Below are 24709 nucleotides of genomic sequence, written 5' to 3' on the forward strand. Positions count from 1 at the left end.
ATATAACTATAACGTTTAATATAAAGAAATTAGTAAGAAGCATTCTTCGTCTCCATACAACACACATATGCAGTCATGTGTGTGCATTTGTATACATATCTGTCATTTAATATGTGCTCATAAAACTTTTTTTATGAAAAGCCATAACTAATAAGTTATGATTTTTTTTTTAATTAAGTAAGCAGAAAGTCAATTGAACGCTAATTTTTTAATTCATAAGAATCTCGTTAAATAATCGATATAAATACAGTACTTTTGGGGAATTCTTCAAGTATGAATCGCTAAATGCACCCACATATGCACATGTATGTAAACATATAAATATGTATGAATATCATTGCTCCTACCGCACGGATTTTATCTTTGCGTTGTGACTCAAGTTAAGCTTATGTGATGATTCCGAGTTCATACGCGTTTTGATGAAATAAACGCATTTGTCAACATACTCATGTATATATACATAAATACTGTTGCTATATAAAGGGATGAAGCGATTTTGCATAGCCATTTAAATAGAACTAGTACAAACTTATTTGTTTAATTTTATTGTTTATATACATACTATACATATTTAAATCTATATTAATAAATAAAATTACTAAACGCTAATTATGTGATTTTATTCTACTTATTTTTAGTACATTACAGGTGGTCAGATTTACAAAGGACAACAAGCCAAAAGGACACGTCACTCTTATTGAAAAATATTTCTAATGCGATTGGTCATGATCAAAGTGCAAAGGATGACGATATCAGCATTTAGTGGACAGAAGAAATAGTAATTTGTGTAACACCGGTTCATATTATTAGTGGATCACGAATGCATTTAAGACTTCCTCGCAAGACCAGAGTGAAACTCGCGAAACTTCATTGAGGATATATAATATTTATCCAGAATAGACCCCGAAATATTAAACATAAAACAAAGTGTCCTGCCTGACAGATAACAATTTCTCCCCCACTGAGGCTGACTGATTCTCTGAATTCCTCTTATATTCAGTCAACTAACAGTCCATTCCTCAACATCACTTTTTCGGGATCCTACGTAGATGAATTCAACTAAATGGAAATTTTGTAAACAAAGCTCAATTAATGACGTATTTTCTGCCAAATGCACTCCGAAACATATAGCGGATGATACTGCAGATTCCTATATTTCCATCCATATATTGCTACGTTTTCGGAAAATCGCGTAATGCATTAAATAGGAAAACAAAAAGGTAACGTATAAATTATTGTAGTTCAAAAAAGTGTTTGTTTACATAAGTATATATGTATATTTATAATTGCTCTTAAGATATGAAAAGCTCATACATTTTCTTATCTATAACAACTATGAAGAATAAATAAATAAATACGATAAAGGAACTTTAAATTGGTGTTATTATTATTAACGGAATGCATCGGAGTTTACAGTTCTTGATCGGATATATATCCGGATCCGTTTCAATTACATAAACCCATAGAGGGAACGGAATATTCTTCAAATGCTGAGGTTTTGTTATTCGATTAAATCATACGATTTTTAAGCTTTCAAGAGTGCGAAGTTGGTTAATGCATTAATTAATGTATAATTGGGTAATATATGTATCTATATTGGCTATACAATATTAACTAATTGTAAACATGGTAAAACAAGGAAATTACAGAAATTATCGATGCATGGAATTTTAACTATGTTAAGCAGATGAGACCGTTATTTAAGAAGTGTTTAAGTATTGTGGTATTATCATAGGCTATTTATAAATAAATTTAAATAGGATGAACGTGAAGATTGGCCACAGTTGGCTATTAATGACACATTACATCCGATTCGCGTTGAAGAAGAAGAGAAGTATATAAATTCTACTACACTTTACAATGTTCTTATTTCATCTATTCCCTATTTGAAACCCAGTGTTGTATTTTTTGTCAACAGACTTTAAAAAAATAAAACATATATATTATTAAAATAATTTTTTAACTATATTCGGTATTCGGTAAAATAATTATTTATTATTTTATGCAAACACAAATTTTTATTTTCTCTTTGTAAAAATTTATTTTAAATGTTCTCGTAATGTCTCATAATAATTACATATAGATTTGATGTGACTCGTAAGCCCTGTTAGCAAGTTTTCAAACCTTTATTTGACATTTGGTTATTGATCAGCCGGCAGTAGTATTAATAAAATTTGTTGGTTGTTCTGCAATGTTTATTGTTGTCATAAACTTTTGTGAATTAATATATTAACATTCTGTGAAAATGGAGCTCGGAATCAGTATTATATTCCTTATTCTGTTATGTGTATCATCTATTGTTGCGGTAAAAGAGTCTAGTGAATTTCACGAGGAACTATACGTACGCCCTTTGACTAATGGGCTAGTCAATACATTTTTTCAGTTCACCACTCGTTGGCATTATGGCGATAGAGAAAATTGTAAGAACAAACACTATTTATGATTTAAAAAAAAATTTTAATTTTTAATTTAAAAATTTTAATAGTGGCATTTACATTTCAGTACACAACACTCAGCTTATTCCTCGTCCAATTGCCGAAACATTATTGCTTTACGATGTTAAGGAATTGCATATCGGGTTAACACAAGGGCTTTGGCGATATGAAACTTATGGTTATCCAGTAATGGACAACGCCCCAGGCGCAGAGGTAAGAGCATGGTTTGCTGGAGAAAATTTAACTTCCACTGACGTCGATGATCAGTGGGTGAAGCTAGCTGGCACATTTTCCGGAATTTTGTGTGCCTCACTGAATTTTATTGACAAAACAAATAGCGTTGAACCAAAGTATAGTTTTCGACCACAATTTGTCTCGGGTAGCAAGTCAAATATACCACAATTTGTACGGTACGCAAGTTTGCCGCGGGAAATTGTTTGCACGGAAAATTTAACACCATGGAAGAAGTTGTTACCCTGCGATAGTAAACAAGGATTTGCTTCATTACTCAACTCTGGCTACGTACACAATACCAATTATCACTCACTGGGCATGAAAATGCGTACAATATGTGAATCATACAATACAAATTGCATTTTGGAATTCACCGAAACTGCAAATATGGTATATGACCCGAAGTTGCTGGGAACCAATGGCGATTTCTCGTTGCGTCGTCTATTCGGGCAGGGCCTCAATGGGCATTGTACATTGGCGAAGAGTAGTAAAATTTATGTTAGTCTGGATGATCAACCATATGATTTAACACCAACACCCTTGTACAACGTTACCTCGAAGCGTGGTGGAAGCACAACAACTTTGGGTGTATATGATATACAACGATTGGAAGAAGATAAACTATTCAATATCGCTTGGATAAACAAGAAGACGAAATCGAACATATTAATTACTCCAACACCACCGCTGTATGCGCATCGTTACATATTAGGGCACGGTCAGGAGAGGGGACAAATACTTACACAAATTACAAACAAACATTATTCTGCACTACCGATCGTTATGCAAGAAAACATACCCTGGTTCGTGCCTTCCTACATGCATACACTGAAGTTAACTGTACAATCGGAAAACGGCGCAGAGTACATTATAAAACCACGCGTCATGCATTACATACCAGGCGTGCAGCGATTACGTCCCTATCATTTAGAATTACTCTTTGAAATACCCGCTTTGAGTACCGTACAAATATCATTCGACTTTGATTATATTTTCCTAAAGTGGCTCGAATACCCGCCTGATGCAAATCATGGCCATTACCTGGGATCTGCCATAATCACAACACAGTTACCAGTTGGACGCAATTACACAGCCATACCAGTTGATAAACACCTTTTTGCCGATTCATTCAATGCCTCGCGTCCCTCATATTTCCTAGAAATTCGTACAGAATCACTAATATTATCGTTGCCAACGCCTGATTTTAGCATGCCGTACAATGTCATTTGTCTCGCTTGTACCGTCGTAGCGTTGGCCTTCGGACCCATACACAGCGTAGCTACCAAACGTATAGTGGTCGAGCAAAAAGACGCACAACCGCAATCGCTTAAGGGTAGATTGATGCAGAAATTGTTCAGACGCAAGCAAAATAAAACCGATACCAACACTGACAAACCAGAAGCGCTTAATGACGATGCTGTAATTGGACATTCACTTGCTGGCATCAAATAATAATAATAATAAAATTTTGCAGTAATAAAATGATAATTTTATAAATTTAAAATTAAGTTTTTCTACTTCATATGTTGCTAGTAAAATTGTAATTATTTGTGTAATACTGTCAGCTGTTTTTTTTTTTTATTTTACCTATACTCTCCCTTAATAAATGAAAATACTTTAATTATTCTATTTTGTATAAATGTGACGAATACACATAGACATATTTATTAGGATAGTAGCGATATCATATCAGCTGTTTTTTTTTTTATTTTACCTATACTCTCCCTTAATAAATGAAAATACTTTAATTATTCTATTTTGTATAAATGTGACGAATACACATAGACATATTTATTAGGATAGTAGCGATATCATATGTGAATAAAAAATTATTTCGCCTGATGGCTTGTCAATCAAACGTAAACTACTTGTTGTATTATATAGTATTGATTAAGTCTAATGTTACATATTTGAATTCATCGCAATAATTTTATGTTGCCGTAATTTGCATTCCGTTCAATATGTTTGCCGTAATCAATATTATATAAAAGGGGAATGCGTACATTGCCATTGATAGGTTACTATTAGTATTAAATATTACATATGTATATTGTTTATTTACTTTGACCTACGCTTTTGTAACATCTTTATACTTATTTTTTATTTTAACAATTTTTAAGTAAATTTGTATAGTTTCCATGAAATTTCTCGATAACGGCGACAAACAGAAGCTAGCAACTTAGTACATATTTTTTTTAATTTCTTTAAATAATAAAAGTCAATTGCATTGTTGTCGGCATATTCAATAACGAAAATTTCTATAAATTGCATGCGTTCACTAATTCACTTTGTGTAGTCCTTCTTTACTTGCGAACTACAATAATACATTTCATCTTCCAAGGCTCTATATTAACACATCGGAAGCATGAAGAATTCAAATAAATGTAAGAATTTTAGTCCAGATATAAAAGTTTCTTTCATTTTCAGTGTCACAAATAACTGGATTCGTTAATACAAACTAGTTGAGTTTGACGAAATATTTTTAGCGAGTTGCATGCATGTTAATATTTGTTCAGCAGAGCCATTTGTGTAGACTTCTATTTGTTTTCGGTTCATTGTGGATGTCAAAATTTTCTATTTTGAGGTCAAGATACCCCCAATGCATGCATGTAAATGTCTCTAAGGATTCCGTTAACTCTCCAATTTGTCCGTTTTTTTTATAAATTTCCAATTAATTGCGATTTGTTTTCTTATTTAACTAGGAATATATATATATCATATATATATTGAAATGAATTTCGCAATAGTATTAAACAGTTGACGTCTGTCTACCTCGTTTTCAATCTTCTTGTCGGGCAAACACTTATTGTGGCGGTTGATTACCGTAGTATGAATATGCATTTGTGGGCGGCCCTTGTGGTGCGCCTGGCGGTGGCATCTGTCCACCAGTGGGTCTATATCCTTGATATCCCTGTGAGGGGGGATATTGTCCTTGTGGCATACCACCGTAGCCGCCCTGCGGTTGATGATAGCCATGGCCCGGATAACCACCACTGGGTGGTGGTGGACCGTAGGCCTGTGGTGGAGGCGCACCGTACGGTTGACCGGCCGGTGGTGGTTGATACTGCTGATTGGGCATCTGGGGAGTACCATTCGGCGGTGCCGTTGTGTTTGGTGGCACCGTAGGCGGTCCATTTGATCCCGGCGGTTGTTGTTGCTGCTGCTGTGTTGGCGCTCCATATGGAGCGGGGCCACCAGTGGGTGCACCTGCTGATGAATATACTGGTTGTTGTTGCTGTGGTGCTGATCCATGTGGTTGTGGCGGTCCACTAGAAACTGGAGGTTGTTGGCTACCATATTGTTGTTGTTGTTGTTGTTGTTGTTGCTGCTGCTGTTGTTGTTGCTGAGTTGATTGTGTTTGTTGGTTTGGTGGACCGCTGTTGACGCCGATATTCCCAGAAGCAGTTGATGGAGAAGTGGATTGCACACTTGCTGGCGGAGCATTAGGCCCATTTGGGTTGGCCGAATTGGGGGTTTGTTGATTTGTTGGAGGTGGCGGTGTTTGACCGGGACTTGGCGAGGAACTATAGCCACCGCTGTTACCCTGTGATGTTTGTTGCTGTTGCGGCGTCTGACCCGGATAGCCACCGGGCGCACCACCCTGCTGGTATGGTGACTGTGGCGGATAGGGCGATTGTGTTGGATTTTGTGGAGGTGGGCCATAACCTCCGGGCAATGCATTCGACGCTTGTCCATAACTACTTGGTGGAGGGCCACCATAACCACCGTATGCCATTGGTGGTGGGGCGTTGTTACCACCTTGCGGTGGACCATATTGATTTGGCGGTGGTGGTGGTCCTTGCCCAGTTGTGGGTGGACCATACATTTGAGAAGGAGGTGGTTGCTGACCTGGTGGAACTTGCTGGTTAGGCGGAGGTGGTGGATAAGCGCCTGGAGGACCTTGCTGGCCACTGGCATTGGCGTAGCCATGTTGCCCTGGTGGACCACCACCTGCTGATGATGTCGGAGGCATACCTGCATGGTGATAACCACCTTGTGCATTTGGCGGCGGTGGACCGTAACCTTGAGCGGGCGGACCATAGGGATAACCGCCTTGAGGTTGGTATGATGGTTGGCTTTGTGGTGGATAGCCAGGATAATGACTGTGTTGTTGTTGATAATTGCCGCGATATTGCGGTTGTGGAGGTGGACCTTGTTGGGGATTGGGGGCCTGTTGTTGTGGCCCTTGACCCGGCTGTTGGCCAGCTTGAACACTTGGTCGTTGTTGATCTAATAAGATCATAAATATTATTATTAATTAATAGTTTTAAAATAATATCTTTATTTATCATAGACTTTACACTTACTCGTTCCAGCATTTGACACAGTTGGTGGTTGTTGATTGCCTGATTGAGGTGTAGTATTCACGCGATAAACACCGCCTTGTTGTGGTTGTTGTTGGCCAGCTTGTTGAGAATTAATTGCTTGTTGGGGAGGACCTTGTTGAGGTTGAGAGTTTGGTGTCATTCCTTGATGCGATTGTGGTGGTTGACCACCATACGGCATTTGAGCTCCTGCTGAAGGTTGCACATTTCCATCTGCATGCGACATTGGTGGCATACCTGCTATTTGTGGTTGGTTTGCACCAGTCGGTGGTCCACCCTGTTGTGGTGGCTGTGGTGCACCCATCATACCATGTGGACCCTGCTGTTGTGCTGCCTGCTGTTGAAGAACATGTGGATGCTAAACGAATCATAAACACACAAACACGAATACATAAATATTTTTAATGCGTACTGCAACCGTCACCGCTTATTAACTAGCAAAACTCACCGGCAATATCTGAGCAATGTTCATAGTTGGATCGGCTAGTTGAGCCAAATAAACGAGATTTCTGTGTAGTGCCATATGATATGTCATGCACTCCTGGGCTTTGCCCATGGTTTGAAAGTCTTGAATTGTTTGTATAAGACCACAATTATCGTCAAGTATTTTTTGTATTTGTGCTGGGCTCGGCGATGGCGGCATACCACCGCGTTGAGATGACGGCGGTGGTGCAACACCGCCCATCATTCCCCCACTACCAACTGAAGATGGAGGCCCTACCGGTCCGCCGCCACTGCCAACCATTGCAGGACCTCGTTGTATTGGACCACCGGAACCCATTGGCACTCCTTGGGGACCACCCATCCCCACTCCTCCAACGCCAACGCCGGCGCCAACACCAACACCCGGTGGTTGCTGCTGCTGTTGTTGTTGTTGTTGCATCGACGTCGGCGTTGGTGGCTGAGGCGGTTGCAGTACAGCACCTGGGGGCGCAGACTGCTGCGGTTGTTGCGGCGAATAAACTGCAGACATTTTACTGGCTGCAGCCTTCTTCTTCCGCTTCGGAGTTTTCTCCTGTTTTTCCACAATTTTAGCGGTTATTATTTAACGGGGGAAGAAAAAATTAAATAGTTTGCTTTTCAAAGTAGTCCAAACTTTTACGATTTTTTTTCTCTCTCTAAATCTTTGGCTTTGTATTTTAACACTTTTTTATAAGTCAATTTGTGCCTAGATTCTTAGGACTTAAACTATTTTAGTTATATAGCGCACTAAATATAAAAAAATTTACATAACTTTAGTAAAACTTAATTTACAATTAAAAAACTAAATTCCACATTTTTCGCGAACAAATGACGCTAGGGATAACTACAAACTCGGTTGACGTTGACTGCACGATTAATTCGCCCAAATGCTTAGAGTTGCTTTTTATGGGCTTTTTTGCAATAAATTTACTCAACACTTTTAAAACAAAAAGTTTTTATGTAGCATGTTTATTAAGATTGAAAAAGATAAATAAATAAATAAATTTTAGTTGCACTTTCTAGTTAGCAATTTAATAACAGAAGTTTATAGCAAAAATGCAAATTAAGTCATGTTTGAGTATACTTGATTTTTCCAATCAGCACAATAAAACGCAACACTTCACGAATCGGAGCTAACTTCGCAATGATATTTTTTCGCCGTGAAATTTGTAAACGGTAGTTGCTAAATGTAAATTTTTTATTATTTTCTTTACAGCTTATCTATTTATGAAATCAGATTTAAATTTGAAAAAGATTTACTAATTTCTTTTAAGTATTTTGTTTTATGAAAATATTTTTAGAGAAAAAATTCAAACGAGCAATTTAGGGTCGGAAAGCAAGGCAGAGTAGTTTAATATTAAATTGATATGGCAACAATTGCGAATGAAAAATTCGCAGATATTTATTCAACAGTGTTTGTGGAGAAGATAGTCGGAGTTAAAGCGGTTGATGAGAAATTGAATCGGGTTTAATTAAAATTTATGTGCAAAGGACTATTTTTCTAAATGTTTGCAAACACTTAACAAAATCTAAGTAAATAGACGGAAAGTTGGTGTTGTAATTGGATAGATAGGTAAAAACCCAGTGATCAAATTGGAAAACGAAGTGGATAACAAAGTATAATAGAAAAATAGAAACCAGTACAAGGCAGAGAGGAAATAAATAATATGTAAGAGCGAAGAAATGAGCCGAGTTGTTGTAAATTGTGAGCAAATATGCGGAAAATGTGCGAAAATATGTTAGAGTTGCCATTTCTTAGAATATTTGTAAAACTTACAACAAATGTAAAAAATATACTGCTCGGCAAAGATTTTTCGCAATTCTGATAATAAATTCCTGTTTCTGAAATATTTTGAGGTGTCTAAAAGTACAATAAATTATATTATATATAGTAGGACCATAAATTTGCTGATATACTTCCGTTGTGGAACTGTAATATTTTTGGCCAAAGGCCAAGGGCGCATTTTCTTTCAATACTTCTTTTACTTTCATTTACATAATATGACGTTCGTAAAAGATATTTAGAATTAGACAAGTTTATTTACTCCTGGCTGATATTCGTATTATGATAGCAGTATTCATATAATTTTTTTTTTAAATGTAAGTTTTAATTCTCGCAACACGGTATTGAAAAATTAATATGTGTTTGTACCCTATATGCTGGTTGTCCACAGTTCGAATCGTTTTCGCATTTATATACCTACATTTAGAGAATTGTGCAAAAGAGAATTGGAAAAAACAAAGCGAAAATTTGTAAAAATCACATAAACAGCGCTGTGTAAATAAAATTATATTTTGTGGTATTATTCTGAGGTACTAGACTATCAAAATCAGGCATCGAAGGTGGAAATTATTTTATTTTACCAAAATTTCAACTACTTGATAAAATAATATAATTATCTGTGTATTCGTTTATTGATTTTGTTGTTGCACATCTTGATGTATCGTTGCCGCGCTTTTCCCCAATCCGATGTTGAAAATACAGGCTCTATTTGATTTGCTATAAAGATAATAATTTTAATCAATTCGTATACAAATATTTTGAAATAGTTAACTTTTGTTCTGAACTTTGTAGCTGCTTCTAAACTTCCTGAGATTGTGTAAAAATTGGTAAGACGCTATCGACGTCGCTTACCAATGTTTTCTTTCGTACAAATGAACTTCAGCGCTTTATCAGTACTACTGTCAAGAGTGTGGACATGCATCTGTTTTATGTTCAACAGACAAGTTCGCTCGGTAAGCACTAAATACTTTTACTTTAGGTTTAAAAAAATAATATATTTTTTTTCCAATTGGAAATCGCCTTTCAAATAGCTCAAATCACTTTTAACTTGTTATAAACTCTTTCAGATTGTACAATATCAACCAGTCAAATATGAACTCTTCCCATTATCGCCGGTGTCAAGACATCGCCTTAGTATAGTGCAACGGAAAACACTTGTTTTAGATCTGGATGAAACGCTCATACATTCACACCACAGCGCAATGTCACGAAATACCGTGAAGCCTGGCACCCCGCATGACTTTACGGTCAAAGTAATTATTGACCATCATCCAGTTCGTTTTTTTGTTCATAAACGACCTCATGTAGACTATTTTTTGGATGTGGTAAGTGGGATTGAAATTAAAAATTGAGCATTCTAAATAGTTGACTAATTTGTTTACGGCTTTAGGTTTCACAATGGTATGACCTAGTTGTATTTACAGCGAGTATGGAGATTTATGGCGCTGCAGTAGCTGATAAACTGGACAACGGACGTAATATTTTGCGTCGGCGTTATTATCGTCAGCATTGCACACCTGATTTCAGTTCTTACACCAAAGATTTATCTGCTATCTGCAGTGACTTGAATAGAGTAATTGAAGAAAATTAAATTTTATATTGCTTTGTTGTATAATTAAATTATAAATATTTCCTTACTAGATATTTATTATTGACAATTCACCTGGCGCATATCGTTGCTTTCCTAACAACGCGATACCCATAAAGAGTTGGTTCTCCGACCCAATGGATGTTGCGCTGCTTTCACTTCTTCCAATGCTGGACGCTTTGAGGTTTACGAAAGACGTGCGTTCAGTTTTGTCAAGAAATTTACATTTGCATCGTTTATGGTAGCAGGTGTGTGTGTGTGCATAAAACAATGATTTAAGGTAAAATGTATTATTCATAATTTTGTTTTTTGTTTACAGTTTTACAGATTAAAAATTTGGTGCTGTGACGCTTAAACGAGTTTTTAGTTTGTTTTATATAATAAGCATTATTAATGAGAAAGGAATCCAATTCAATACACCAACACTAGTTTTGACATACCTACATACAAAAGCATACATAAAGACCTAAAACATATTATCCAACTTTTCCTCTTCTTGATATCTTCCACCCCAGCCTGACTTTCCATATTCGCATTTTAAGCGAAGTTAGGAAAACTGTTTACCACTTGATAAATTCGCTTAATATATATTTAATAAACAAAATATAATTCGTAAATTGTATCTACATATATAATTTGCTAAAGAATTATTTATATTTATGTCTATTGTAATAAATATGTGTTTTGACTAAAAAATTATTTATTGGAAACAAAAAACAAAAAAAAACAAAAATGAATTATTTTAAGTACTAACAAAGTGTTAATTCATAGAACATAGAACATATGGCAGAACGTATTGAAATGAATTGTTTGCTTTGTGTATTATATATGAGCATGAAAATTATATTGTATAATTTGAAGTAGCATTTAATGGCAGCGCAAGCCAATCTATTTAAATTACTGAATATGTTATTCAATTAATTATAAAAAATGAAATATCAAAAGGATCAACAACCACAAACAATACCGATGGCCATGTACCAGTACAATAAACGCATAAAAGTAACATCCACTTAACCATATTGAGAAAAGGTTTGAACGATTTCTCTTGCTTGTTTCCTCTTGATATTATGTTTTCATTGAACAGAATAAAAATGCAAAAAAAAAAAACAACAGCAATGTCTGAAAATTAAAGAAATCTATGATTAAGAACAAACTGACTCAGTTATCATTTAGAATTAACTTTATGTCAACAAAGAAATTAAGAATAGCTTGTAAGTTTGTAGTAAGTTTGAAGTATATATTGAACAGAATAATGGAGCGTTCAACTATCAAGGATAGTCTGTCACCTATGGAAATGTTTTATTTTTATTTTCAATAATGATGTTGTAAATTAAAGTATTTTTGGCCAATTTGCTTTTTTGTGAAATGGTGAAAATTTGCGTTTTGTTATTAATTTCTGTTCACTTTTTGTTCAAAAACGTTAACTTGCCATGGTAAAAACTACATTAAATTGTAACAACCAAACTTCCTCTCTTTCAACGATGGAGTGCTCATTTTTCATACCTTCGATTTCGTTGTTAAAACTTTTGAAACATAGGTTGAGGCTAATACATTAATAATTGTATGTAATTGTAGTTATTCAACCACAAATCCTATGTATTTGTATGAAATGAAAGGTATATTTTTATATAATTTTTTGTATTATTTGTTTAAATTTAAATAAAAATAATTTAAGAGAGGTGTGCTAACTCGTAAAAAGCATTGGCTATATACATATATATATATATTTTTTTATTTTTTTGCAAAATCATTTGACTGAAAAGCAGTTGTCCGTACGTAGAGAATTGTATCATGCTCAAATATTAATATTGGTTTATTAAAGACACCCAAATAAACAAAAATAAAATGAAATTTTCACAAAATTTAAAATAAAATGAAAATAAACAAAATACTTGTGTTTTCTTACTTGTTAAAGATATCAAAATACTTAATATCATTAATTATGTCAGTTAGACACTAAATAAAAATTAAAGTTTTAAAGTTACGAATAAACTTTGCAAAATAAGATTTGCAGTTATCAGTTACTTTTAATATTATAAGTAGTGGTTACCCGGTTGAGTTAGAATTCACAAAAACAAAAAGAATATTCTCGTTTCTCTTTCGTCTCTTCATTCGTAGCGAGAACCACGAAATCAAAATGTGGCAACTCCGCCACGGTTTGTTTTTTCAATTTCTTAACAAATTCAGAAGATTTTTACTGTGGCCGCATGTATATTTAATAGAGCTCAGCATTTGCATGTTATAAATAAGAGATTTTACGGAAAGCAGTGGTAATTATTTGTATTTATATATACGTGCTTTTTATTTTATTACGAATTCGTTATAAAATTTTTGCTAGCTCTTTGCAGTTGAGAAGTGAGTCGGTCAAGGGAGTATCAGTGGGAGGGTGGATAGTGATTGTTTATATAAATCATACATTGTTTTAATGAACGATTATGGAAAAGTTATTGGTGCAGTATGCTGAATAAATTGAAAAAACAAAACTTCGGAGTGTAACATTAAAAACATGTTCATTGAACAACACATATGTTCGGTGGACATTGTTGCAAGGAATTCATATAAACTGAATTTGTGCGTTTGTAGTAAGCACTTCCATATATAGCGCAAACATATAGTGAAGTCGAAACAAAGTGCGAATATAATATATTTACATATATGTAGGTAGCCTGGAATCGCTAGCTACGAAACTGATAAATGTGTATATTTTCAAAAGGTTAGTGTTCATTTAGAGACTTAACAATGAATACCGCCCCATCAACGTCAGAAATGACGCCACAACGAAAGCGTGTTGGAAGGCCACCTAAAGCAGCGCAATTAAAACAAACGACTGACGTTGCCGTGCCATCACAAGCGGAGAGTACCTTAACAACGGATCAAACGATTGATGCAGAAAAGTCTATGGGTCGTGTAGAAAATGACAATATTATGGAAGTTGATGGCGGTATCGTGGCTATATCCCCACCACCGTCCATTGCACAAACAGATACTATAAATCCTCGTATGACTGCTACAGCAACAAACAGCAACGAGTGCAGGCGAAGTTCACGTAAAAAGATCATAAAATTTGACGTAAGAGATTTACTAAATAAACATCGAAAGCCACACAAAATACAAATAGAAGCTCGTATAGATTCAAACGCTCCACAAACAATAAAACCTACAACATCGCCACAAATTACCGCTGGTAGCAGCACAATCAGCACATCTCCAGCTGCAACCGCTGATTTGAGCAGTAAACAAAAAGCATTTATGGAGAAATCGGCAATATTTCGCCGTATGTCAATATCAGAGCAACAGCATAAGATAAACGCGCCAATACTTCCACCACCCTTATCGTCAGTACCTAAAATTGGTGTTCTGGGCAAAAATACAATAAATTTGAAAAGTAATACGGATACAACAATTGATCCAGCGAAAATAGCACAAGCCAGGCGCCTAAGTCGTACTCAGGAAATATTCAATGCCAGCCTGATAAAATCAAAACAGAATTCCAGCTTGATAGTAGCGCAAATTGAAAGTAATAATGCTAGTTCCAGCAGTGGGTTCATGTCGCCAGCAGTTGTGGCCATTCAGCAACAGAAAAAGTCAACAAGTAAGTAAAATACAAATAAACAATATTAAAAAAAAATCGATAAATGTATAAAATCAATATATGAGATCACGTACAGACATACACACATACGTATGAACCAAATATGAGAACCTTCATAACTGTTTGTATAAGTGTATAAATAATGTTTACCACTGTAATAGCCCCAAAAATATTCAGATTATAAATTTAATGGAAAATTATGTACATAAAATACCGTTATTTACAGTTTTTAAGCACACACATGTATATGTGTTTGCCATGGAAAGTGAATGCAATGTGACATTCATTCATACAGTATAGATAAGTGGAGATATCTATGTAAATTATGCTTATCAAAAATAAGCAACTACTCAATATATGAGATATTTGGTGTAATAGACAGAACAAGAGGTCTATACATATTGTACTTATCTTAAAAATTGTTCTTGTTATTGTGTTATTGTTACTATAATAAATTTTTTTGCATTCCACAGATGTATCCAACAAACGAAAGAATGTTTCTAATTCATTCGCTTCGCCATCTACAGTAGCTGATACAAAAAGTTCTCCCAACGAATCAGGTGTACAAAAGCGACGCGGTCGTCCACCGAAAAATAAAATTGCTATAACTCAAAGCACTTTACCGAAATCAAACCTGAAACTGGACTTTCATATTACTGCCGAAGATAAAGAAGAGGAGGACGCGCAGCAGCATCAACTTGTCGAAGGGAAAAGTGAAGCACATAGTGATAACCTTACTTCTCAAAGTGCTACAAACTGGACGGAGTACAAAGCTAATTTAAAATGTGAAACCCCTAATGAAGTGCAAAAGCCAATACCAACCGAGCAGAGCTATGTACAAAGTGAAGATGTCATCTTAGAAATATCATCTACTTCTTCTATATCTGAACATGAATATCAGACTCAGACTCAGACTAAAACAGTACAGGCTACAAAGGATGTACATGAGTCACAACAACGAAATTTCGCCTCCGTCTGCTTTTGGCAAGATAGTCAAAATGTTTGTGAAGCTACATCTGCGCCCGAATTCATTGTTGCCGCTGTTGAGGAGATAACATCGGAAAATGTGCCAGCTGATAAATCGTTACCCGCTGAAACTGTAGGTTCCGTTGAAATATTGTCCGATTGTGATCAAATTATTGCAATTGAGCTGGACGGTAATAAAGAAGTTGTAGGCGAATCGGATTCTCTCTCAGAAATGACATTGGAAATGCCCAGTACCAGTCGCAAATCGAGCGGTTCGGAATCGGAGAGCAGCTCAGATCGCAGTAACAAAAGTTATAAGAAGGGTGATAAGTTGCGTGTTTCTTTGAAACGCTTAACGTTGCCTCAGAACGCTGTTACGTCGGCGATTTCGTTATCATCATCAGCATCTAGCAGTTGTAGTGACGTTATAGCTGGCACCGACAATAATAGCAACAACAACAACAACAACAGCGGCGCAAGTAGCGGTACCACTATAAGCGCTACTGAATTAAATTCCGTAACAGCAAGTAAAAGCCTACCCACAAGGCGATCTCATCGTTTTCCTAAAAAAGTACTTGACACTGAAGTTACAGTGGGAGATCCTAAACCTCTAGCAAAAATAGCTGGCGTGGATGAGGTTGTACTGCCAATGGAGGGCGTTATCACAACGGCACCAAAAACGGATATTTGCTTGGAACACACGAAAGAAGAAAGTGAAAACATCGCAGCAACAACAACAACTGAAAACGTTACTGTGGATTCAATAACACCGCAGCAAGTTGAGACTGCAACCGTTACTGTTGCTACAGTGGAGCCCGCTTCCGAGCAAACAACCGAGATACCGCAATCAACAAGCAACATTGTACCAGAAGCCGCAGCTGAGATGACCATTGAGCAAACAAACAAAATTTATAAAGGAAAAGAGCATAAAGACATTAGCGAAGACTCGCCAACTGTATCGCGCGACACGAAAAAACAAAAACAAATTACTTTACCACTTAAGAAACAGGTGAGCAAGTTTAAAATGTACGAAGCGGCCGTACATAATGTGGTGGCAAATGTCCAGACAAGTACTCTGTTGGATATATTAAATACAGTTAAGCAGAACGACTTAACAATGGGAACGAAATCAACGCAGCAACGGGTTGAGTTGGTGCCCACTGAGATTATAGCACCTAAAGTAAGAGGCGATAATATGCCAACCACTGCAACGGTCGAGAGTAGATTTGAAGCTCTAACTGAAGGTGGTGATCTGTCAGATAAAAGTGTCACGACACTTGATTCGGCAGACAAATTACAAGAAACCGAGCAGGATAGTTCTACCGAGACGAACAAAGAGCCATCGAAATGTGTTCATATCGTTAAAAGTGGAGATGAAGGAGAAAACATTTCACAAGATGAGTCCAACAATCGCATAGACCTACCCACTGAAATATGTGAAATATCAGAAACGGTAACGGAGTGCGATTATACAACACTGCCAGTAGAAGAGATCGTAATACAAACTACTTTCTCTGCTCAATCTTTAGAAGGTATGCAAACTTCGACGAATGAAGAAACTAATATTGTAGAAACAGTGACAGACGGAAGTAAAATTATTTTGTCAACAGAATCCCAAGCACTATCCCCCAGTGTTACAGAGCAAACGGCAGTTAATGTGTTGGATGAAAGTAGTTCGGAGGAGATAATTTCGACAACGGACTCGCAATCTTCACGCGACGAAGTGAATAGAAGTAGTGCTACGAAGACCCCATCCCCGACACTTTCGGAAACTTCCAATGGAAAGTCTGCAAAGAAACCAACTCGCCGCAATGAGAGACGCTCAAAGCGTGGTGATAATTCGGGCCATAAAACATTAGAAGAGACCTTCGCAGAAATAGCTGCAGAGAGTTCAAAGGCTGTCTTGAAGTTAAAGGCGCAGAAAGTCGACGTAGATAATGGAGGCATAACAGAAAGGGTGACTGAACAGGATTTAGCTGAGTCACACATTTCCTCGCAACAAGATGATATTACCAAATCTGTTGAACCAATTAAATTTACAGTCAATGCAACGGAGGATTCTACGAGCGTTGAGTCAAGCCATGTTCCTGTTGGTACAACTGAGCCAAAAAATTTTGACGAAGATGAAGTGCCAAATGTACAAAACACCGTAGAAATTACAACAGAGGAAATAGCAATAGAAGCAAGCAAGGATTCGTCTGCTAAAGGCGATGGCGCTGTGCCAAAAGTAGTATTGCTTCAAGATGATACGGATAATAATTCCAATCATTCATCACCTTCACGACGTGGTCGCAAGGCGAGAAACAAAAAAGCGAGTAATAAACCAGCTACGAACACGCCTCATATTACTGCGGATTCTTTGAGTGGAAATAAATTGGAAGCCACAGGAGAGAATGCGTCTAATGAGCCACTAACTGCCGTTACAAATACGACCGCCGAATGTAATATAGAAATATCACAACCAAATTTGCAGTCAACAATAATGGAAAAGGTCGTTAAAGAACCCGATAATGTTGATCTTATCACTGAAACATTACAAGAAGAGAAGACCAAAGAATTAATCCATGATAAAGTACTGGCACCTGAAGAGAGAGATTCTACAATACTAACGGTAGAACATTCATCTGAGAGTCATCTAGTCGTAAGTACTGCATACGTCGAAAACGTCGAAACAGCAAATATATCCAATGCCACACATTATTTGAGTAGTGATAATATAGAAGAAATTAAAGACAAATCTGAACCATCTACATCAAAAACTCGAAAACCCAAAAAACCTACGAATTTGCCTATACGACAAGCCGAGGACGTCGATCTGGGAGTAGATACTGAAGAGAGGCAAAGAGAGTGTGAGCAAATCGACGCCGTTAAAGCTGAAGAGCGAAATGAAGAAGAAGAAGAAAAGATTATAAAAGCATCCGCGGAGTTGTTTCAAAATGAATCAGAAAATGTTGATAAAAATGGGTCTTCAACCTTAAAAAAGTATTCTAACATTGATTCTAAAGTAGACACTGATATAAATACCGAAATGGTGGCACAAAATGTGGAGCTGCCAGTGCAGCGTGAACAGTCAGTTACACCAATCGATAAACCAAAAAAAGGTAGGAAACGAAAAGGTAATAAGTCCGAAGAGAAATTTAACGAGTTGGAGACTAAAGACCAAAATAAATCAGAAGATTGGGAAAGTGTTGAGACTAAAGAAAAAGGTAGCGATGCAGAAGCCACTGTTGGAAGAACGCGAAAGCCGGAAAAGGAAAAGCCAGTAAACGAAGCGGATAATGATATTCAGAGTGATGTAGCGATCGAAGTGCCAAACACAGCTGAATATATACTAAAGGAATTGGCTAAAGCACCACCTAAGAAACGCCTACTTAAAATGCAGATGGAAATTGAAGAGAAAAATTGTGCTCCCAACTCAGAAATTCCAAGTGCAAGCCTGGCTGGCGCTGAACAAAAACCGTCTACATCAAAGAAACCAGCAAACAATTCTGGTAAATCCAAAGAATCTACACAGAAAAAAACTAAGAAGGAATCGCAATCGTCTGAACAAATAAAAAAACGAGAGAGCCTCGAGAGTCAAATCGAATCTTCACTAGATGAGGAGAGTCGTTCAGCGACATCTACACCTGTGGCCAAACGTTTCAAACAACAAACGGCTTTAGAGAAAACACCCGAGGATAAAACAAAATCAAGCGGCAAAAGAAAGTCCAAGATCGATCAAACAACTAGTAGCAATGAGAAAAGTGAAATTAAAGATAGGGAAAGGAAGTCGTCCGTATCAAAGAAGTCGGAAAAGAAGCAATTTTTGGCCATCGAAGACACTGCAAGTAATGAGTTAGCTAAGAAAATGGAGGAAAGAAGTGCTAAGAAAAAAAGACAAAAGAAATTGAAAGAAGATTTTGAGGCAGCGCTAAAGGATGCGCTTACCAAAACTATAACTCCTCCAGAGCCTACGAAAGAAAGTGTCAACCCTACAGAAAACGTAGGTGCAGTGCTTGAAGAAGACAAAATACAAGAGATAACTGCTCCCAATGATGTTCCTGAAACAAATGTTGTTGAGGACAAGAAGAATACTGCAGAGGAAGTACAAATCGTTAAGACTTCTGAAAGTACCTCAAACAATGAACTTGAAGAAGAACCGGATCCTTTAAAGGATATTGAGAAATTCATCGAAGATGGCGTCAACTTGCTAAAACGTGGCTATAAGATCGATGACGATAGTGTAGATGAAGTTATTTGCCCGAAAACAAATCTTCCAAAAGATGAACAAAAACCGGATGTTACGGAAAATGCAGAAAAACCACCGCCTGCGGTGGTGGAAGGTATGACAACGCCGAGCGAAAGCATAGCGGGCGACATAACGCCAGTTGACAAATCATTCGAAGATGTTTCCAACACACTCACTAAGAATATATATTATGAGACACCGGCTGATACACCAGTGGCCACGCCGACAACAACACCGCCACCAAAAAGTCCAGTTCATGATCCAGCAATTGACGAAATTACGGGCGTTCGACGTTCGCATCGCATCAAGCAAATAACTAAGACACCAAAAGCGCTTGTGGGTCGTGGTTTGGTGCGCGAAAAAGAGCGATTTTCCATAAAAGACGATGTCGAAATGAAAACCCACTATAGTCTGGATGATCATCTGACAGATTTGGCGCAAGTGGAGGCGAAGAATGCTAAATTCCTAAAAGAAATGGAAGAGCGTCTGAGTAACTTCCATGTGATTAAGGATAATGAATACAAATGTGAGCGTGTTGTTAGTAGAGAAGCACGCAAGATGTTGTGTGATTGCTTCTTAACGGCGGAAGAGGAAGAACGTGGTGAGTTGGGCTGTGGTGAAGATTGCTTGAATCGCTTATTGATGATCGAGTGTGGACCCGATTGTAATGTGAAAGATCGCTGTACAAACAAACGTTTTCAGAAGCTGCTATGTTCACCATGTCGTGTCTTCCGTACGGAAAAGAAGGGCTTCGGTATAATGGCTGACATTGAGATATTGCCTGGTGAATTCATTATGGAATATGTCGGTGAGGTAATCGATGGCGATGAGTTCGAGCAACGACGTACTGCATATTCGTTGGACAAAAATCGTCACTATTACTTTATGGCATTACGAAGCGATGCCATAATCGATGCCACTATTAAGGGCAATATTTCACGCTTCATTAATCATTCCTGCGACCCGAATGCGGAGACACAGAAATGGACTGTTAATGGTGAACTACGGATTGGGTTCTTCAGTCGTAAGTCCATTATGCCAGGTGAAGAAATCACATTCGACTACCAGTACCAACGTTACGGCAGAGAGGCACAACGTTGTTATTGCGAGTCGGCTAACTGTCGTGGTTGGATAGGTGAAGAACCCAATTCGGATGAGGGTGAACAAATCGATGACGACAGCGATGCGGATAACTTGGCCGATGCTAGCGATGATGAGGATAGTGATGATAGCACCACTGCAACGGGCAAATCACTAATAGGTGCCGAAGATGGTAAAATAAAATCGGAAAGCAAAGAGAAAAAGAAAAAAGTGGGAGATGATGAGCATAGAGATGCTGATGATGATACGAAGGCTAAGCTGAAAAAGCTAACAGGCAAATCTGCTGACAAAGCACCACGAAAAAAGAAACCCAACAAAGAAAAGAAAGACAAGACACTGCGTAAATCTGCTATTGGTGAGCAAAATAAAACGTCGCGTTACTTGGAAGATCCAGACATCGAAGATGAGGTTAAATTCCTTAGCCGCGGCGGACTTCGGAATCAATCGGACACTTTGCGGTTTTCACGTTTGGTGGTGCGCGCCAAATTACCGCAGACACGCCTCAATCTACTGAAAATTCTACGCAATGCCGATTTGCCATGCCGCCGGCTGTTTTTGGACTATCATGGATTGCGTTTGTTGCATGGCTGGATGAGCGAAGATGGCGGTGATATGGCGATTCGTTTGTCACTGCTAGAGGCGTTGGAGAGTTTGCCCATAGCAAACAAGACTGTGCTCACTGACAGTAAAGTCTATCAGAGTGTACGAAATTGGTGCGGCAATGCGTTGTCCGCGGGCAGTGTCCAGACTGCCAATGCTTCTTCGCCAAGTGACGAGTCTTCCAAGGAAAGCACAAGCAGTAATTCACAGCAGGAGATTGCCGGTATACAGGAGGTACCTTCGGAATTGCAGAAATTAGCTTTGAAATTGACCACCGCATGGAATAGTTTGCCCGAGATATTCCGCATACCGAAACGTGAACGCATCGAACAAATGAAAGAGCACGAACGCGAGGCGGATCGGCAGTTTGCTGAAGCTTCGGTGGATACGAATCGTGCGCTTGTAAGTGATCGTTATCAGCGCGATCGTTTCGGACGCGGTCCTACCACTTCTCGTTACACCAAACCCAGTTTCAGCAAAGATGGGCGTAACAATAATATAACGGTTGTAGGCTCTATGCCCAGCGGAGATCCACGACGACGTTCAGCACACGATAGCAATGAAAGTATGAAGCATTTGTCGAAGGAACAGCGACGCGAGCTGTTTGCAGCCAAGGTGAGTAAAGCATATATTCTGTTTTCAGCTTCAATATATACGAGTACTATCTTTTCCACTCTTTAGGTGGCACGTGACGAAGCTGAAAAGCGATTAGCCGAGGAGCGCAGAGAATTCGAAACAAAATGTCGTTTCTTTGGTTTGGACCCGAAGAAGACACGTTCGCAGGATGTCCCCTTCTGTGTAGATCCTTCAACGGGACAATGGTATTCGGTTGCGCGCCAACCTATACCCACGCCACCATGTTACGCACACGTGCAGGTGCAGCAAAAACCTAAATCTACCGATCCGGAAGATTACAAGCTACCTGCAGTTGTCGCCAACCTACCGCGTCAATGGAAATACGCCATTACAACTTTGGGTCAAATCTATTACTACCATACGAAGCAAAAAATAACGCAGTGGCACCCGCCAACGCTAGAGCAATTGCATGCTGCAGCCGAGGAAGCGGATAGCTCAGACAGCGAGTCCTGTGAAGAAGCTAAACTGGCAAATGAGAGCAGCGAGGAGGATGACGTGCTCATAGGTAGTATTAGAACTCTTATTTGAAATCTTGAAATTTTACTTAACATTTATTTCATGATTTTTAAGGTATGGATGAGGCGCAACTCAAGGCTTTTATCGACAAGAAAGTGGAAAATCGTAGACATAAACGCTACACACGACTGGTAGATCAGCGTCCGATTAGTGTAAGTCTGCACAAATAGATCAACGCTACTGTTTCTAAAATAATCTAAGTGTTCTTGTTTTTACAGCCCCGCAAGGAGGAGGATCGCATTTACAATCAAATCGAGATGCGCAAATACAAAGAGAACAAAGAGAAAATACGCAAACGTAAGGAAGAAATACGTCGTAAGCGTGCTGAAGCGTTAAAAGCCGCAGCAATGGGCGGCGTCGATCCCAACGCTGTTGTGGAAAGTTTAAATAACGAACTGGCGAAATCCAAAAATGCCGAGGACTCCGATGAACCGGATGGCGCAATACCCATACAAGACTATTTGCTATCATCCGATGAGGAGGAGATTATGAAGGAGGAATGCAACAACAGTCCACTGCTGGAGAAAATTGTGCAAGGCGATAAGATTGTCGACGAATTGGATGCGCTCACAACAAAACGCACGCTCAAGCGTACATTACCGCCCCATCGTGATCCGAATGCACCACCAGGCCAGAGTAGTAGCGGTAGTGGTGGCAGTGAGCATAAGCGACGCAAATCTGAGAAGAAAGAGAAAAGGTTTGTTGTTCGTATTTGTTATAGTGAGAAAAAAATTAAATTTTTTGTTGTCATATTTTATTAGCAAAAAGAGCAAGGACTCAGACTCAAAGTATCGCCGCAATAAGGAAAAGTTCCGTTGTGAAATTGCGGGAATAATTGTGCAACACTTAAAGCCATATCGCAAGGAATCCTGTACGCTCGGCCGCATACAGAGTGATGAAGATTTCAATCATCTAGCGCGCAAGGTGCGTATACGATTTTATTTAAAAAATAATAACAAAAAAATATTAAAAATTATTATTAAAAATAAATGTTAAAAAAAAATTATTGAAAAAATATTTAAAATTTTTTTTTAAATTATAAAACAAATATTTAAAAAATAATAATAAAAAATAATAATAGAAATAAATGTTAAAAAAATTTATAAAAAAATAATTATTTAAAAAAAATATATATTAAAAAAATATTAAAAAAAATAAATTATAAAAAAAAAATAAAAAAAAAAATATTTAAAAGAAAATTATAAAAAAAAAAATTATTAAAAAAATTATGTATTAATAAAAATTTACAAAAGAAAAATTATTATAAAAAAATTTATTTAAATAAAATTAAATACTTAAAAAATTTATAAAAAAAATTTAATTAATAATTTAAAAAAATATTTAAAAAAAAAAAATTAAATACTGTAATAATTTTATAAAAAAAAATTTAATTATAAATTTAATTAAAAAAAATATATAAAAAAAAATGTATTTTATTATAATCAATTTTACTAATTTATTTTTTTATGCAGCTGACACACTTTGTTATGGTTAAGGAGCTGAAATACTGCGAGTCTGTCGGTCAGACACTGGTCGTTACCGAATCTGTTAAGAATAAATCCCGCGAATTCATCAAGAAGTACATGGCGAAATATGGCGGCATGTATGTGAAACCCGCCAATGATCCAGAATTTAAGGAGATTCCATTTACTATTTAAACGTATTTATAAGTGCTTTATTATTCGATGGCTACGCATTAGGAAAATACTGCTGGTAAGCGAATTTCTAACTTAAACAAACAGCAATGGAATTTCGCTGACTCCATAATGGAGTGTATTGTTTTTACTTTATATTTCAACAATTGAAGCGTTAAGATTTTTTAGCTGCAAATTTGGTTGTGTCGATATTTGCATTGTAGCATACACATTTGTACATACATACATATATTGTTGACAATTACGTTAATTACCATAATTACTGTTTCAGCGGGCGACTTCGAAATATTTAAATACAATTTTATTATTATTGTAATGCTTAGTATTTTGTTTTAGTTCTTAGTTTTAAACCAATATGTTATGTATTCCCTTTTTACAACGTGTGAACTGAGCTGTATTTTTAGAGAATACGAAAATATTGTTTCTCTGATATATAATTACATTTTATGCGCTAAACTAAATGTATAATTATGTAAAAGTTGCGACACAAATACGCAACTATAACTGTAGTTTCAATAAAAGTGAAATAATCAAAACAAAAAAATGCACCGTTTCATTACTATAATTACTTACCAAATATAAACA

At 37.0% G+C, this 24709-nt stretch overlaps 4 protein-coding genes across 9 annotated transcripts; 3 read left to right on the forward strand and 1 right to left on the reverse strand.

Annotated features, from left to right (window-relative positions):
• Positions 1-2126: 2126 nt before the first annotated feature.
• On the forward strand, positions 2127-4751 carry LOC105213823 (GPI transamidase component PIG-T). The gene is made up of 2 exons (XM_011186908.3): positions 2127-2420; positions 2503-4751. The coding sequence occupies exons 1-2, from the start codon at positions 2246-2248 to the stop codon at positions 4119-4121; spliced, it is 1794 nt and encodes a 597-aa protein (XP_011185210.2). The 5' UTR covers positions 2127-2245; the 3' UTR covers positions 4122-4751.
• Positions 4413-8350, reverse strand: LOC105213822 (trithorax group protein osa). The gene is made up of 3 exons (XM_011186907.3): positions 7443-8350; positions 6977-7352; positions 4413-6899 (listed from the first exon to the last, which is right to left on the reverse strand). The coding sequence occupies exons 1-3, from the start codon at positions 7965-7967 to the stop codon at positions 5473-5475; spliced, it is 2328 nt and encodes a 775-aa protein (XP_011185209.2). The 5' UTR covers positions 7968-8350; the 3' UTR covers positions 4413-5472.
• A 471-nt stretch (positions 8351-8821) lies between these two features.
• LOC105213821 (CTD nuclear envelope phosphatase 1 homolog) lies at positions 8822-12209 on the forward strand. Of its 5 annotated transcripts, none has more exons than XM_011186904.3 (6): positions 8822-9125; positions 10032-10192; positions 10307-10564; positions 10630-10812; positions 10881-11075; positions 11147-12209. In XM_011186904.3, the coding sequence occupies exons 2-5, from the start codon at positions 10094-10096 to the stop codon at positions 11070-11072; spliced, it is 732 nt and encodes a 243-aa protein (XP_011185206.1). In that variant the 5' UTR covers positions 8822-9125; positions 10032-10093; the 3' UTR covers positions 11073-11075; positions 11147-12209. The 5 variants fall into 5 exon arrangements, with proteins under 5 accessions (XP_011185206.1, XP_011185205.1, XP_011185207.1 ...); XM_011186903.3 differs by having other exon boundaries at positions 8823-9029; XM_011186905.3 differs by lacking the exon at positions 8822-9125 and adding an exon at positions 9407-9556.
• Positions 12210-12944: 735 nt separating this feature from the next.
• Positions 12945-24662, forward strand: Set2_0 (probable histone-lysine N-methyltransferase CG1716). 2 transcript variants are annotated; one of them, XM_011186902.3, is made up of 8 exons: positions 12945-13100; positions 13169-14422; positions 14896-21932; positions 21999-22458; positions 22524-22621; positions 22688-23166; positions 23231-23393; positions 23942-24662. In XM_011186902.3, exons 2-8 carry the CDS (start codon positions 13570-13572, stop codon positions 24125-24127), a joined length of 9276 nt encoding a protein of 3091 aa, XP_011185204.2. In that variant the 5' UTR covers positions 12945-13100; positions 13169-13569; the 3' UTR covers positions 24128-24662. The 2 variants fall into 2 exon arrangements, with proteins under 2 accessions (XP_011185204.2, XP_028897242.2); XM_029041409.2 differs by having other exon boundaries at positions 12959-13100; positions 13492-14422.
• Positions 24663-24709: the final 47 nt, after the last annotated feature.

This window comes from Zeugodacus cucurbitae, chromosome 5, assembly GCF_028554725.1.
Source record: "Zeugodacus cucurbitae isolate PBARC_wt_2022May chromosome 5, idZeuCucr1.2, whole genome shotgun sequence".
Lineage (NCBI taxonomy): Eukaryota > Metazoa > Arthropoda > Insecta > Diptera > Tephritidae > Zeugodacus > Zeugodacus cucurbitae.